Below are 14063 nucleotides of genomic sequence, written 5' to 3' on the forward strand. Positions count from 1 at the left end.
CTTTAAGCTAAACTCACATTTAGGCCATTATAAGTGAAATGGATAATATATTGGTACTATATTGGTTATGGGTGATATTAGATAATGTTTTATCTATAAGTACTGTATATTCAGCTTAAAGTCTCCAAAACTAAGAGAAGCAAAGCGTCCTTTTTTGTGATTGTCTAATTTAATCGTGAACGATAAGCAGATTGATTTCGCCGCAGAGACACAAATTCATCTGCTTTCTCTGCATATAAATAGACTTTGTTGGTGGACTTGAATGTCTCTGTTTGAGACTGAGAGAATCTTGGCTGGTTCTCAAGTGCCTGTTTGTTCAGCATCAGACTGCATGTTTGGGTTTCTCAGCTCTCTGTACAGACCTTTTGTGATGTATATATTTGTCATCCCAGGACCCTGCGAGTAATCAGACCCCCAACCTAAGGCAGAACGACTCTGGCCGAACCTCGCCCCCATGATACCCTGCCCCGAGATTCTTTGTGGGTTTATTTTTCAGTGAGAACAAAGCACCAATGATGATTTGCACGAGACTGTGTCTCCTTTGATCTTGAGGGCAGCGCTGTGGACAAAGAGAAGAGCAGAGGAAGCAGAGGAGAGAGGAAGTGATAGCATGAACACAAGAACATTAGGGTCCGAATCACTTTCATATGGAAATGTAAGGGAGAGGAATGCAAGGCATTTTGAAGGCTTTCTCAGAGGTGCTGCCAGTCAGCCAGCAGGGGCGTACAGAAGAAGATGGAATGTCCTGGTTGGATAAGTCCTTAGCTACCAATGAAATAGAGAAAAAGAGAGGAAGGCAGGGAAAGAAAGCTGGTTAGAGAGGATGCGTGAAGCTGGATGTTTTCCAGCTGGGGTTTTTTTGCACACTGCTTTTTAGCCATAGTTTGCATCTATATGTATGTTTCATCCAAGTGTGTATCCCATTGTTATGGCAAAGAGATACAAGTGCTGTGCCTGAAATATTGTACTGGGTAGGTACTTCACGACCATTAAAAAAGTAGGTTCTATATAGTATGATTATGGGTAGCATGAATGAAATTCGGACGTATTACATCCGCCATGTTGTTACTGTCATGTGACCTACCAGTGCCAGTTGCATCGCTTCACCTCCATTCATAAATCCTTTTCTGTGGCTTCATGGGATAGTAGAGTGTCCATCAAATGCATACTTCAGAATTTAGGCGGAAGTATTAGGTCATCCTACTGTTTTTCGAATGTATTCAGACATAATACACTTTTGGTGTACTGTTGTAAAAACAGTAAAATGTGAAATATTATTGCAAATTTTTCCATTTTAAAATGTTATTTATTCTTGCGATAGCAAAGCTGAACTTTCAGCCTCATTACTCCAGTCTTAGTGTCACATGATCCTTCAGAAATCATTATAATATGATTTGCTGCTCAAGAAACATTTCTTATTATTATCGATGTTGAAAAGAGTTGTGATGCTTCATATTTTTGTGTAAACAAAAATTCTTTGATTAATAGAAAGTGAATCACAGCATTTATTTGAATAAAAATATTTTGTAACGCTATACTGTTAGTGTCTTTATTGTACTTTTGATTAATTTAATGCATCATACATAAAAACATTAATATCTTTTTAAAATCTTCCTGTTCCCGAACTTTTGAACAGTATAATTTTATTTTTATTCAAATTATATACAATATGACACATATATAAAATATGTGATATCTATATATTATACACATACAGATAATTTAAAAGCATAAAGATTATGTAAACATACAAGTTATACATACTATATAATATATATTATATATGTTGTACTATATAAGCAGCAGTTGTTGTATTGTCTAATAGCAGCAGGCAGCAACACCTCAGAAGTGTTTTTGTGATTTAAACTGATGGCTAAAGGATGTCTTGGGATGTTAATGATTTCCTCCAATTATGTTGCCATCCTCTTTTGTGCCCCTTCCTTGAGCTGATCCTTGAGCTTGACTTTTAACCTGTGTGTGTTTTACGCTCTGAAAGAAAAATAGGTTTCATTCTCAAACCTGCTGCTAAAACACGTGGTCTTTTGTTGCTCTGTCATACATTGATCAATACTGTGAATTGTGCTAATTTAAATAGCATTAGCCAGTAAGCCTATGATGCTAATGCTAATATGTCTTTATAGTGAGGCCAGAGAATGTTAGCATAGCAACTTTAGCTAGTATAAATCTGAACGTAACCAGGCCTGAAAAACAAAAAGTTGAGCATTGATGCTAATAAATGTAGCATTGATGTTTTTTTTTCAGCATCTTTTTCAGCGTTATGGGTGCTAGTGTCTTCATTCTTGTGACCGAGTTGGTGTAAGTGTTGCTAAAACAACACTACTAAAACATTACAGCAACAAAACTGATTTGTTTTGATGGTTATGTTTTATGTCAATCACAGACTGATATAAACCCGATTCCAAAAAAGTTGGGACACTGTACAAATTTTGAATAAAAAAGGAATGCAATAATTTACAAATCTCATAAACTTATATTTTATTCACAATAGAATATAGATAACATCAAATGTTAAAAGTGAGACATTTTGAAATGTCATGCCAAATATTGGCTCATTTTGGATTTCATGAGAGCTACACTTTCCAAAAAAGTTGGGACAGGTAGCAATAAGAGGCTGGAAAAGTTAAATGTACATATAAGGAACAGCTGGAGGACCAATTTGCAACTTATCAGGTCAATTGGCAACATGATTGGGTATAAAAAGAGCCTCTCAGAGTGGCAGTGTCTCTCATAAGTCAAGATGGGCAGAGGATCACCAATTCCCCCAATGCTGTGGTGAAAAATAGTGGAGCAATATCAGAAAGGAGTTTCTCAGAGAAAAACTGCAAAGAGTTTGAAGTTATCATCATCTACAGTGCCTAATATCATCCAAAGATTCAGAGAATCTGGAACAATCTCTGTGCGTAAGGGTCAAGTCCGGAAAACCATACTGGATGCCCGTGATCTTCGGGCCCTTAGACGGCACTGCATCACATACAGGAATGCTACTGTAATGGAAATCACAACATGGGCTCAGGAATACTTCCAGAAGACATTGTCGGTGAACACAATCCACCGTGCCATTCGCCGTTGCCGGCTAAAACTCTATAGGTCAAAAAAGAAGCCATATCTAAACATGATCCAGAAGCGCAGGCGTTTTCTCTGGGCCAAGGCTCATTTAAAATGGACTATTGCAAAGTGGAGAACTGTTCTGTGGTCAGATGAATCAAAATTTGAAGTTCTTTTTGGAAAACTGGGACGCCATGTCATCCGGACTAAAGAGGACAAGGACAACCCAAGTTGTTATCAGCGCTCAGTTCAGAAGCCTGAACCTCTGATGGTATGGGGTTGCATGAGTGCGTGTGGCATGGGCAGCTTACACATCTGGAAAGGCACCATCAATGCTGAAAGGTATATCCAAGTTCTAGAACAACATATGCTCCCATCCAGACGTCGTCTCTTTCAGGGAAGACCTTGCATTTAGACCACATACTGCATCAATTACAACATCATGGCTGCGTAGAAGAAGGATCCGGGTACTGAAATGGACAGCCTGCAGTCCAGATCTTTCACCCATAGAAAACATTTGGTGCATCATAAAGAGGAAGATGCGACAAAGAAGACCTAAGTCAGTTGAGCAACTAGAAGCCTGTATTAGACAAGAATGGGACAACATTCCTATTCCTAAACTTGAGCAACTTGTCTCCTCAGTCCCCAGACGATTGGAGACTGTTATAAAAAGAAGAGGGGACTTTTTTGAGATGTGTTGATGCCATGCAATTTAAAATCAACTTATTTTTCCCATAAAATGATACATTTTCTCAGTTTAAACATTTGATATGTCATCTATGTTGTATTCTGAATAAAACATTGAAATTTGAAACTTCCACATCATTGCATTCTGTTTTTATTCACAATTTGTACAGTGTCCCAACTTTTTTGGAATCCGGTTTGTACATGACAGATCGTTTTAGAGATCACTCCATCTATTTTTATCTATTTTTTTCTATTTCCAGAAGCATTTTACTACTGTTGAATGTTTAAGTCCGGCTCAGACTAACTAACACAGCATTAACTGCCCTCAACTCCTAATCTTTTCATTCTGTTTTTCACTGTCTGTCTCTCTCTTTCTCTCTCAGTTTGCATATGGAGTTCCTGATCTTCATCTGAAGGACATCGCCTGCAGTCAGACTCTTCTTGAGCGCTTCCTTATTTTCCCGAGCCGTTGGGGCCTGTATACTGTGCGCAATGCCATGTGTGTTCTCACACCGCAGCGTCTTCAGATCATTGAGGACAAATTCTATGCTAACCTCGACTTCTTCAAACTTTTCAGATTGGTCAGTCTACACATACACTCAATAAACTCACTAATATCATCTGTAAATGTTGGAAATTGGTTTGGGTGTAGTAGAGGAAGTGCTGACACAGATAGCTATGCCAACTATGAGGGAAGTCATATCAGCTCTTGTTTTGAGTGGAAGCAACAAAGAATTATGGGTCAGAATTTAGTACACACAGAAAAGACCAGATTAAAACGATAGTCCACCCCCAAAATTTAAATTCTGTCATCATTTACTCACCCTCATGTCATTCCAAACCTGATTTTTTTCTTCTGTGGAACACAAGAAGATATTTTGAAGAATGTTCCCATTGATTTCCATTGTATTGACAAATATTAGAATGAAAGTCAATGTGAACCTGAACTGTTTGGTTATCAAGTTGAGAAAGATGGTTGACCCAAGGGTGTTTTGGCCTGGTTAAAATAAAGAAGAAGCCTGATGGAGATCATTTAGGGCTACATTTGTAATAAGAATAAATGTTTAACTTTAAATTATATTTGGGCTTACGTATTATAATATATATTATATTATACTACGAACCCATGTTCATTTTTCCACTCTTTTCAAAAAGGAAAAAGACTTTTATAGCATTTTTTTAATAATTTCATTATTCCATATCCAACAAGTGAACAAAGGAAGATTGATGATTGATTATAGCAACATCAAGTGCCTGTTTTTGTACTTCCTGTTTGTTGATAGCTCTTGAATTTTTGTAGAGTTAGTAACAAAATCCCACACACCCTTCCTGGTTGTTCTTGGTTGTTTATGATTTCTAAATGAGCATGGGGAGAGGACAGAGGGGCGTTAGTCTGAGTCACCCGATCTGTGTTAGTAGAGGGAACCGACTTGGCCTATTTCAGTAATTAGATTACAGTCAGCACACCTCTGCTGGACTAAACCCTGTGAGAGCTTTTACATAATAGTACTGAGAGACTGTACTGAAGACTAGATGTTATCCTTCCCCCTCTGAACAGATACATCAACACATTCATGTTTATTCATTTGCTAGACACTTTTATCCAAAGCCACTCGTGTTGTTTGCGTCATGTTACACTTGAACACTCTAAGTGTTGTTTCTGTCTAATTGTCTGGATCCATATAAACATGTTATAAGTCACTTTTAGCATTAGAGATAGATAGAAAGGCTGATAGGAAGGATGTCTCATATTTGAGGTTCCTTCTGTGACACACATACATGGCATTTCCTGGTTCCTCCTGGTCCATTGTAAAGTAGCTTGGATACTGTTTCTAGGGCAGCCCCTGGAAGAAAAATTGTTTCTGGAAGTGTTACATCTCAGAAGACAGGATGTGAGCCACACGCATTTCCTAAACCCCGCTTTGCAATTTCAGCTAAAATGATTTGGCAACACTATTTTATTCATGAGATTTGATTTTATACATATATTTTAGACATAAATGTAACTGAAGTCAAGGTTATGATTGTGAACTAATACTAAAACTGAAACCATTAAAAAAAATAAAAAAAAATAAAACTTAAAATAAAAATGATCTGATATGAAATAAAATATCTAAATAATATAAAATATCTAAAAAAAAAAATCTTTTTTTAACTATCTTATTTTATTTCAGCTAGTTGCCAAGACAGCATTTCTCATTTTCATTTAATTTAAGTTGAAGAACTATATAACTAAAACTAAATAAACCAAAAACCACAAAAGAAAATGACTAAAATTAAAATAAAAACAGAAAATATAAAAATATAATCTAATTAAAAATATTAACAAAAACTATAATAGTATATATCAATTATTCTAAAATAACACTGAATGTTTGTTTAATTAATTACTTTTTATATTATTGCTTGTATTCACTTGAAAAAATCAGACTTTAAATAGTCAATAAAAATTACAAAAATACAACACAATTACTCAAATTGAAACAGAAAATACAAAAATAAAATCTAATTTAAAATATAAAAAAAACCTAGTATATTACTGATTCTAAAATTACACTGAATTCTGTTAATTTATTTATTACTATATGTATTATTGCTTGTATTTAGTGTAAAAAATCAGACTAAAGTATTTTTACATTTTGTGACCCTTGATGTTGAGTCTGTCGACTGACAAAACATTGAAAATTCGTCTTTCCGAAAAATTTCCAATTGACAAAGAACTGAAAACTTGCTTGCAATGACATTGCGACTGTTAATGTATTGAATGCCTTGTACATCTATGCCATCTACCTTGATGGTCTCATTTCCATCTCTTCTCTCATTCCCAGCTTCCTCTACTTCTTGATAACTACTCCAATGAACTCGACTTGCACTTCTGGGCCCGACTTCTGCCTGCTGTGTCTGAGAAGCTGAGAGCGGTGCGTATGGGCTTCAGGGCCCTTCAAAAGTTCAACTGTATTTTTAGTGATCAGGAAATCATGATTTCCTCCGCCCCGGCTTTTTACGCAAGCACACGGATATGGAGATATCACTGGTGTGTCTGCGGAAAGCTAATTTCAGCAGCTGCTCAGTCAGATTCTCACTGTAAATAAGGTTGAGGTTCATATGTGGTTAGTTTACAGTTGAGGGCGTTTTACACCCTGCTGAAAGAGAGGGAAACGCAGCACGGACGTTATACAGCAATGTCTGCTGATTAAAGTGTGTCAGTGTGCCTGTAGCTTTACAAGTCAGGGACTTCCTGTCGGTGGGGCTGGTCTTTTGTCTGTCGCCCAGCTAAGAGGGACCCCGATGCCAATTACTCATTTTCCGAATTCCTTTTCCATCGTGTTCTCTATGTCACTGGACCAGATGTGCGTAATGAAAAAATCCAGGAATTTACTGTCTCCTGTTTCCAAATATATCCCTTTTTATTAACTTATGAGGAAACAAATACAGTTTGTGTTTTACAGAACTTGCTGGCTTTTGTTTGAAGGAGTTTGTATGAATCAATGGATCGCTGTTATCTGACATTCTCTAGATGCTGTTTTCTTTCTCTCTTCACCTGCTGTAGTGCTGTGGACCCCAGACGCTCAGATTATCTGTCCTGCCTGTAGGCTTTGATGTGTCTGAGTTTAGAGGATAATGGACTTTCCCACCTAGAGTGATTTTAGTTTGGTGCCAAAGGGTTTGCCTTTTGACTCCATGACAGAAATGAAATTCATACTCCTTACTTTGTTGTAATATGTGCAGATTACGGTGATTTTGGCATAAACCACATCGGAAATGTTTTAGTACAACAGCTACAATTAATTAATTTATTTTTTGTTATATAAGTCAGAAGTAATTAAATCCACAGGTCCCCAATCTGGACATTAAAGTCACACATACTGTATGAATTTTGTTGTATTAAATACAAAACTTTGTTTTTTTTTAGCCTTTTTTTTTTGCAATAACTTTTAACCAACTGTTCCTATTTGGACCATCAATTATAACCTGACTAATTTTGTGGACTGAAGGAATTATATGGCACAAAATGCAGTTATAAAATTTACTACAGAAAGTCAGTGGCAATTGCATTTCTTCAAAGTATACCCACCATTTTGTTTATTGCACAAAGTTCTGAAAGAAAAAAGTGCACAAAATACACTTTATGAAAAACACATTTACAGAACAGGAACCCTTTTGAAGACAAAATGCACTTTGCTCTTGAAATGTACTTTATGTAGATGAATATGCATATTTAATTCACAGAATGTGCATTTTGAATTATAAAATTGAATTACAGAAAACGTTTTGTGGACAAAACTGCATTGAGGTCCACAAAACTCCTTTTGTAAATTAAATGCACAGTCCCAAGGTCATTTTTAATGTATTTCTTTCATGGCCACATTCAGGTTTATCAGTTAATAAGTTTTAGCGTGTTATTGAATATAGCAATGTTAATGTATTTGGTCTTGCTGGACTAGATCTGGTGCGCTACTGATGCAGAAGTATGAACTTGCTACTGCTAATAGATACACAGACATGCTGCTGCTGCATAAATAGACATACATAAATCCCGTAGCAGAAATAGGCAGGTGGAGCTGGGGGAGGTGGAGGGGTTCAGAGGAACTGAACGCTGCAGGACTAGCTTACAGTAAACAATGAACCAGACTATTTACATGTTGAGCAAGCAATCTCATTGGCTGCGGGATCAATCAGCTTGTGCCATGTGCTTGCAGATTGCCTGTAAAGGACCTATCAGCCTACGCCCTCTAGAGTTTCATGACTGAACTAGATATTTATGCATTTAAATGTATTAACTATGGAAATGTTCTCTCCATGTTCTAAGTTAGACAACCAGAAAGCATCCAAATACATTTTATCATAATTTGTAACAGTGTACAATTTTGTGCCAAAAATTTTTGTGAAATGTTTTGCTTGAAAAGTGAGCTTGTGCTTTAACAGAAATATAAAAACATTTTAGTTTGATATTTTAAGTAATGCACTGACATTTATGCATTAAAAGTGACTAAACTGTCTGAATTCTGTTTGGGGCTGCTGTAATCTAAAAACATTGATTGTTTTTGGCAAAATTAAAAAGTGCACATTCATTTTGATTTTGAAAAAAACCTTTTTACTTTCTTATATTCACTTTTTCAACAGCTGTTTGACAGAACTAGCTCTAAAGACCTGCTGCAAGTGGTCTCTCTACTGCTTCAGTCCCATGAGACCCCATCTTTCAGCCAACTCATGGCCGCCACCTCCAGCTTGTTCTGTGGCTACACTGAAGGGGCCTTCTCCAGGGTCACCTCCTTCAACTGGTATGAGGATAACAACTACAAAGCCTTTTTGGGCATCAACAGCACACGGGGAGAAGGGAAGTACAGCTACGATCACACGGCCAGTGAGTACTGTACTGTACATAGACTTTAGATTGATGAAGATGAAAAGAGGAGAAAAGAATGTTCTTGTGTTTCTCATAACTCCATATTTCCTTCAGCTCCGTTCTGTAATGACCTCATGAAGGATTTGGAGTCCAATCCGGTCACAAGGATTGTGTGGAGTTCAGTCAAGCCTTTCCTGATGGGCAAAATTCTGTATGCTCCTGATTCCCCTGCCGTCAGACAGATCATTAAAAACGTAAGAGAAAGAGTTCTTCTTTGATTACACACACACCTGGAACAACAGTAGATGAGTGAATTAATGCAACAGCTAATCTTGCTCCGGGCCTGTCAGATAAATCACACATTGCTGCAGACGTGTCAGCGGGTTAGCCAGAGGGGAAATGACGCAGGACTGATGGGTTCCCATAGAGGCTACGTGTGTTTTAGGAACACTTCAGAACATATGACCAGCTGACTGGCTTTTGCTCCCTCAGATTCTTATGTAAGCAGGACTGCAGGTTTTTCGGCTGTTTGCTTTGTAAATGAGTTTCCTCTCTTTCCACTAATAGCATATCCTTAGAATTCCTGTACCTCAAAGAGTAGAGAATGGCAAATGCATAAAGACGACTACTTGTCCAACTTTTTTGTTTGATCAGTAAACTTATTTTGTCTTCTGGGATACATGTAAGGTTACACTTTATTTCGATAGTCCACTTTAGACATTCTACTAACCATTAGTAACTTTGCAATTACATGTCAACTAAGTCTTATTAATTTGCAACTACATGTCAACTAATTCTCATTAGAGTATTAATAGACTGTTAGGTTAGGGTTTGTAGAATACATTAACATGTACTTGCAAAGTTACTTATAGTCAGTAGAATGTCTGTTGGGGACCATCAAAATAAAGTGATAGCAGATATTAGGCAAAGTTACTTTTAGATAGTTGAATGTCTAAAGTTGACTATCAAAATAAAGAGTTACCACATGTAAATATCTTAATATCTTTTTTTTATTATTATTTATACATGAATTAATGTTTACGGATTAGCTTAAATCCTCTAAACTTTTTTAAAATACTCCACACAACCACAGGTTTGAATGATAATTCCTGTATTAATACAGAAATAAAATAAAATTTTCTATTATATTCTACAGTATAGCATATTTTATATCGTTTTTTTAATGCATATTGTCTACATTTAAGCTCATTTAACAAATATTAGAAGAAAAAAATAAACATGACATGTAGAAGTCATTCAAGTGTAATCGACCAGTCTCTGTTGTCACCGTAACGGCGCTGGATCTCTTGCCGGAGCTTGTATCATGTTCAGCGGGGGAACTTCTAACTTCAGACCGCCGCCTGTGTTTCACTCGTAGCCGAAATATGCTGTGACTGACTCCATAACTTGTCCATAAACAAACACTATACAGTTCTCTGAGAACATATCTTAACATCGTAAGTATTTATATTCTGTATATTTTTGAATAAAATTATAAAATGTTATGCAAGCATCAGGCGTTTCAATCACGCGAAAAGACCGACGCTACACTCATTTAGGCGACTCACATCGCGCCCCTGTATGTTGCGTTGCATAAAATTAAACGACATACAGCACAATAACGATTTCATAAAATAAAATGTACCGTAAAACCTGTATTTTATCGAAGACATGCACCAATTTGACAGAACTGTGCGCACTGCTCTCTCCTGAAGGGGACGCAAAATGCCCGCGAAAAATACCTCAGTCCCTGGGTTGTTATGTCTGACCCAGGAGCTGGGTAACACAAAAACTACTAACTTCTGAAGGGCAATACTAAAAAAAAAAAAAAAAAAAAAATCTTTTAACAAAATAAGAAAAAATACACATCATCTTGTTCATCTTGTTTACACCCTGGCTCTAAAAGCTTTGTGTTGCCTCCTTGAGCACAATGTTTTACCTTTTGTAATAGTTGTAAATTAGGCACTCCAGTTGTCTAAATTGTGAAAAGATGGATCTCAAAATCATAGTCACTGTTGGAAAGGGTTCAATATACAGAAGATTCTAGAAAACCAAAGAATTTGCGGGACCTGGAGGATTTTTCTAAAGTACAGTGGGCAGTTTAATTGCTCAGGACAAACAAGGGACTCATGAAGAACATCACAAAACATTAAAACAAACCATCCAGGTAACACAGTATTAAGATTCAAAGGTATGTAAACTATTGAACTGGTTCTTGACTATAGTTTTGTCTCTATAATGTAACCTCCAACTCTTTCCTTGATGCCTCTCGCAGTTGGAAAAGTGGAAGCAAAAAACAAAGCATTTGAATGAAAGAGCGATAAAGAAAGAGAAAGAGAAAGAGGGAGGTAAGGCTTTTGCCCCTGGAGAGAGCTCCGGTGCAGGACAGGCTTGCCCTGGGCAATGGTCCATGGCTTTGGTCCCATCAGATCAGCTTTAGAAAGCTTCAGTTTCTCTGTTTATGCAGTAGGGCTTTCAGTGGGACTGTGTAAACTGCTCCTGGTGGGAATTCAGTCATTCTGTGGTCAAACTCGAAGCAGACGACCAGTTGCCACCACCTGAGTATTGTTCTGTCTTTGAGACTGTGCCATTGAATGCTAAACAGACTGATTATTTAATTTGTTCTTACTTTATTTGAATGCATCTAACCTTTGTAAGTTTGTGTGTTTATCCAGGCAAACACTACCTTTGAGGAATTAGAAAGACTTAGGAACATGGGTCGGGCCTGGGAGGAGGTGGGCCCACAGGTGTGGAGCTTCTTTCAGGATGGTGTGCAGATGAACATGCTTCGGGTAAACTCTTAAACATTCTTCGAAAAAATTATACCAATACATAAGAGAGCCTTTCATTTTTAGAACAATTCTTCAAGGGTGAATGTGATTAGAAAATGTTCCTGGATTAACATCCTTGTTGCATTCCAATAAACCAATCAGATTTAAGGCATAGGTTTAGAGTTAATGTCAAGGTTATGCTTACAGCAATTGTGTTAGGGGCTTCTACACCAACCTATCGCCTAGGAATATAGTTCCAGGATGTCTAAATCAAGGCAGCCATATTTCAGGTTTCAGTTCCATAATATTGTGCCTTTTATCTCAGGACTCCATTAGAAACCCCACAGTGATGGATTATATCAACAAAGGCCTCCAGGATACTCCGTTTACTGGCCATCACATCCTCAACTTCCTGTACAACGGTCCCGAGGAGGATCGAACCCAGGACATGCCTAATTTTGACTGGCGGAACATCTTTAACCTGACTGACCGAGTTATTCGCCTCATAAACCGATACGGAGAGGTATCAAATGCTAGCGACAAGAATACTACTCATATGTAAAATGTGCAGTACTGCATACTGTGAGGAGTACTGTGTCCCACAATGCATTGACCTTCCATTTCCAGTATGATGAACTACCTTTTATTTTTTATTTTTTTAAACAAAACTGGACCTAAAATGCATATATAGTACTTATACATATATACATATAGTGCAGTCTGAAGTATGGTCATATTACGTTTTTTAAAAACACATCCTTTGAAATTCTAAATATCATTTTTAAGAGTTCTTTTATTGGTGATAATCAAGCTAGACTTTCTAAGTTCACTCATCATTTAGAATTTCAGTGTAGATAAAGAGACCAATCTGCTCAGAAGCAGGAGGGTGAAAACCAAGTGGTCACTCTCAGCCGGCTCTGCCTCTCTGATGTCAAGCAGAACAAAGAAAACCGTTTGATTTCTCACTGAGAGTTTGCCAGTGTAGAAGAGCTCTTTAATGGTGGAGTTCAATGCTGAATGCCTTCAATACAAATCCAGGGTGAGCTTAAGGCAGCCTGTGCCAGCGAGAGCAAGACCTCTGCTATCGAAACCATGTGTCTTTTAGTTTTTGTCTCTGTCTCAGCTAGCAACACTTGAGGAGTGACAGACAAACCCAACGAATGAGTCCAATTCGATACAGCTGTCAGTCTGCTCGGCCTACACAAAGAGAAAGCGCAGGCCAGTTTACTGCAGTGCATACCGACCACATGGAGAACAATGTCTCCAAGATCTCAAATAGACTCCCACCATCTTATGCCAAGCTGAAAACAAATCAGCAAACAATTCAATTAAACTCAAGACTCATTGAATGAGTCTTTTTGGATTCTAATATTGTGCTGAATTCTGATACAGATCTAATACAGTGGAACGACTTGATCTGATTCAGCTTGACAGTCCGGCATTTAAATGTCAAGTAAAATATATATAAAATAGTGAATAGTATTTCAGGTGCAGTAACAGAAAATTAAATATATTAAAAAGAAATAATATTAATAATCATAAAGAAATAATAATAACTATTAAAATATATTTTTACAATAAATATAATGTGCATACATAATACTTTTAATTTTTAGATGCTGTCATTATATTACACCTTTCAGCATATGTCCAAATGTACAAAAACATGCATATAAACATTTCATACAAATACCTATATACAAATTAAATTATGAAGTAGAAATAAGGTAAAATTTGAACACTTTGACAATCACTTATATGCCCCCTCTGTTTACAGTGTCTAGTCCTGGACAAGTTCTCTGGCATTTCTGATGAGGACCAGCTGACCCATCGAGCGCTGGACCTTCTAGGGGAGAGCAAGTTCTGGGCAGGGCTGGTATTTGTTGACATGTACTCCTGGACCACCAAGGTGCCCCCTCATGTCAAATTCAAGATCCGCATGGACATTGATGTCGTGGAGCGCACCAACAAGATCAAAGACAGGTCTGTCTGTATACTCTTGGAAAAAATGTGCAAAAAGTGTACCTTTAAGGGTACAACAGCTTGACACTGTGGCAGTACCCTTAAAAGGACAACTTTGTACCTTATTTACGCATAGTAGTACCTTATAGGGTACATATTACTACTAAAATGCACCTTTTTGGGGTAGATAAGGTACAAAGTTGTTCTTTTATGGGTACTGCCATAGTCAT

General features: G+C 37.2%; 1 protein-coding gene across 3 annotated transcripts in view; it reads left to right on the forward strand.

Moving 5' to 3' along the window:
* The window catches only part of abca4a (ATP-binding cassette, sub-family A (ABC1), member 4a), a 40028-nt gene that overhangs the window by 5329 nt on the left and 20636 nt on the right, over positions 1 to 14063 (forward strand). For 2 of the 3 annotated variants that reach the window (XM_048174839.1, XM_048174840.1), the window contains exons 7-13: positions 4137 to 4334; positions 6582 to 6671; positions 8878 to 9118; positions 9215 to 9354; positions 11776 to 11892; positions 12197 to 12394; positions 13649 to 13854. In XM_048174839.1, coding sequence (XP_048030796.1) covers positions 4137 to 4334; positions 6582 to 6671; positions 8878 to 9118; positions 9215 to 9354; positions 11776 to 11892; positions 12197 to 12394; positions 13649 to 13854 — 1190 coding nt within the window. Of the gene's footprint in view, positions 1 to 4136; positions 4335 to 6581; positions 6672 to 8877; positions 9119 to 9214; positions 9355 to 9920; positions 10558 to 11775; positions 11893 to 12196; positions 12395 to 13648; positions 13855 to 14063 lie in introns of those variants that run through there. The other variant, XM_048174841.1, reaches the window with a different exon arrangement.

This window comes from Megalobrama amblycephala, linkage group LG22 (genome assembly GCF_018812025.1).
Source record: "Megalobrama amblycephala isolate DHTTF-2021 linkage group LG22, ASM1881202v1, whole genome shotgun sequence".
Taxonomy (NCBI): Eukaryota; Metazoa; Chordata; class Actinopteri; order Cypriniformes; family Xenocyprididae; genus Megalobrama; species Megalobrama amblycephala.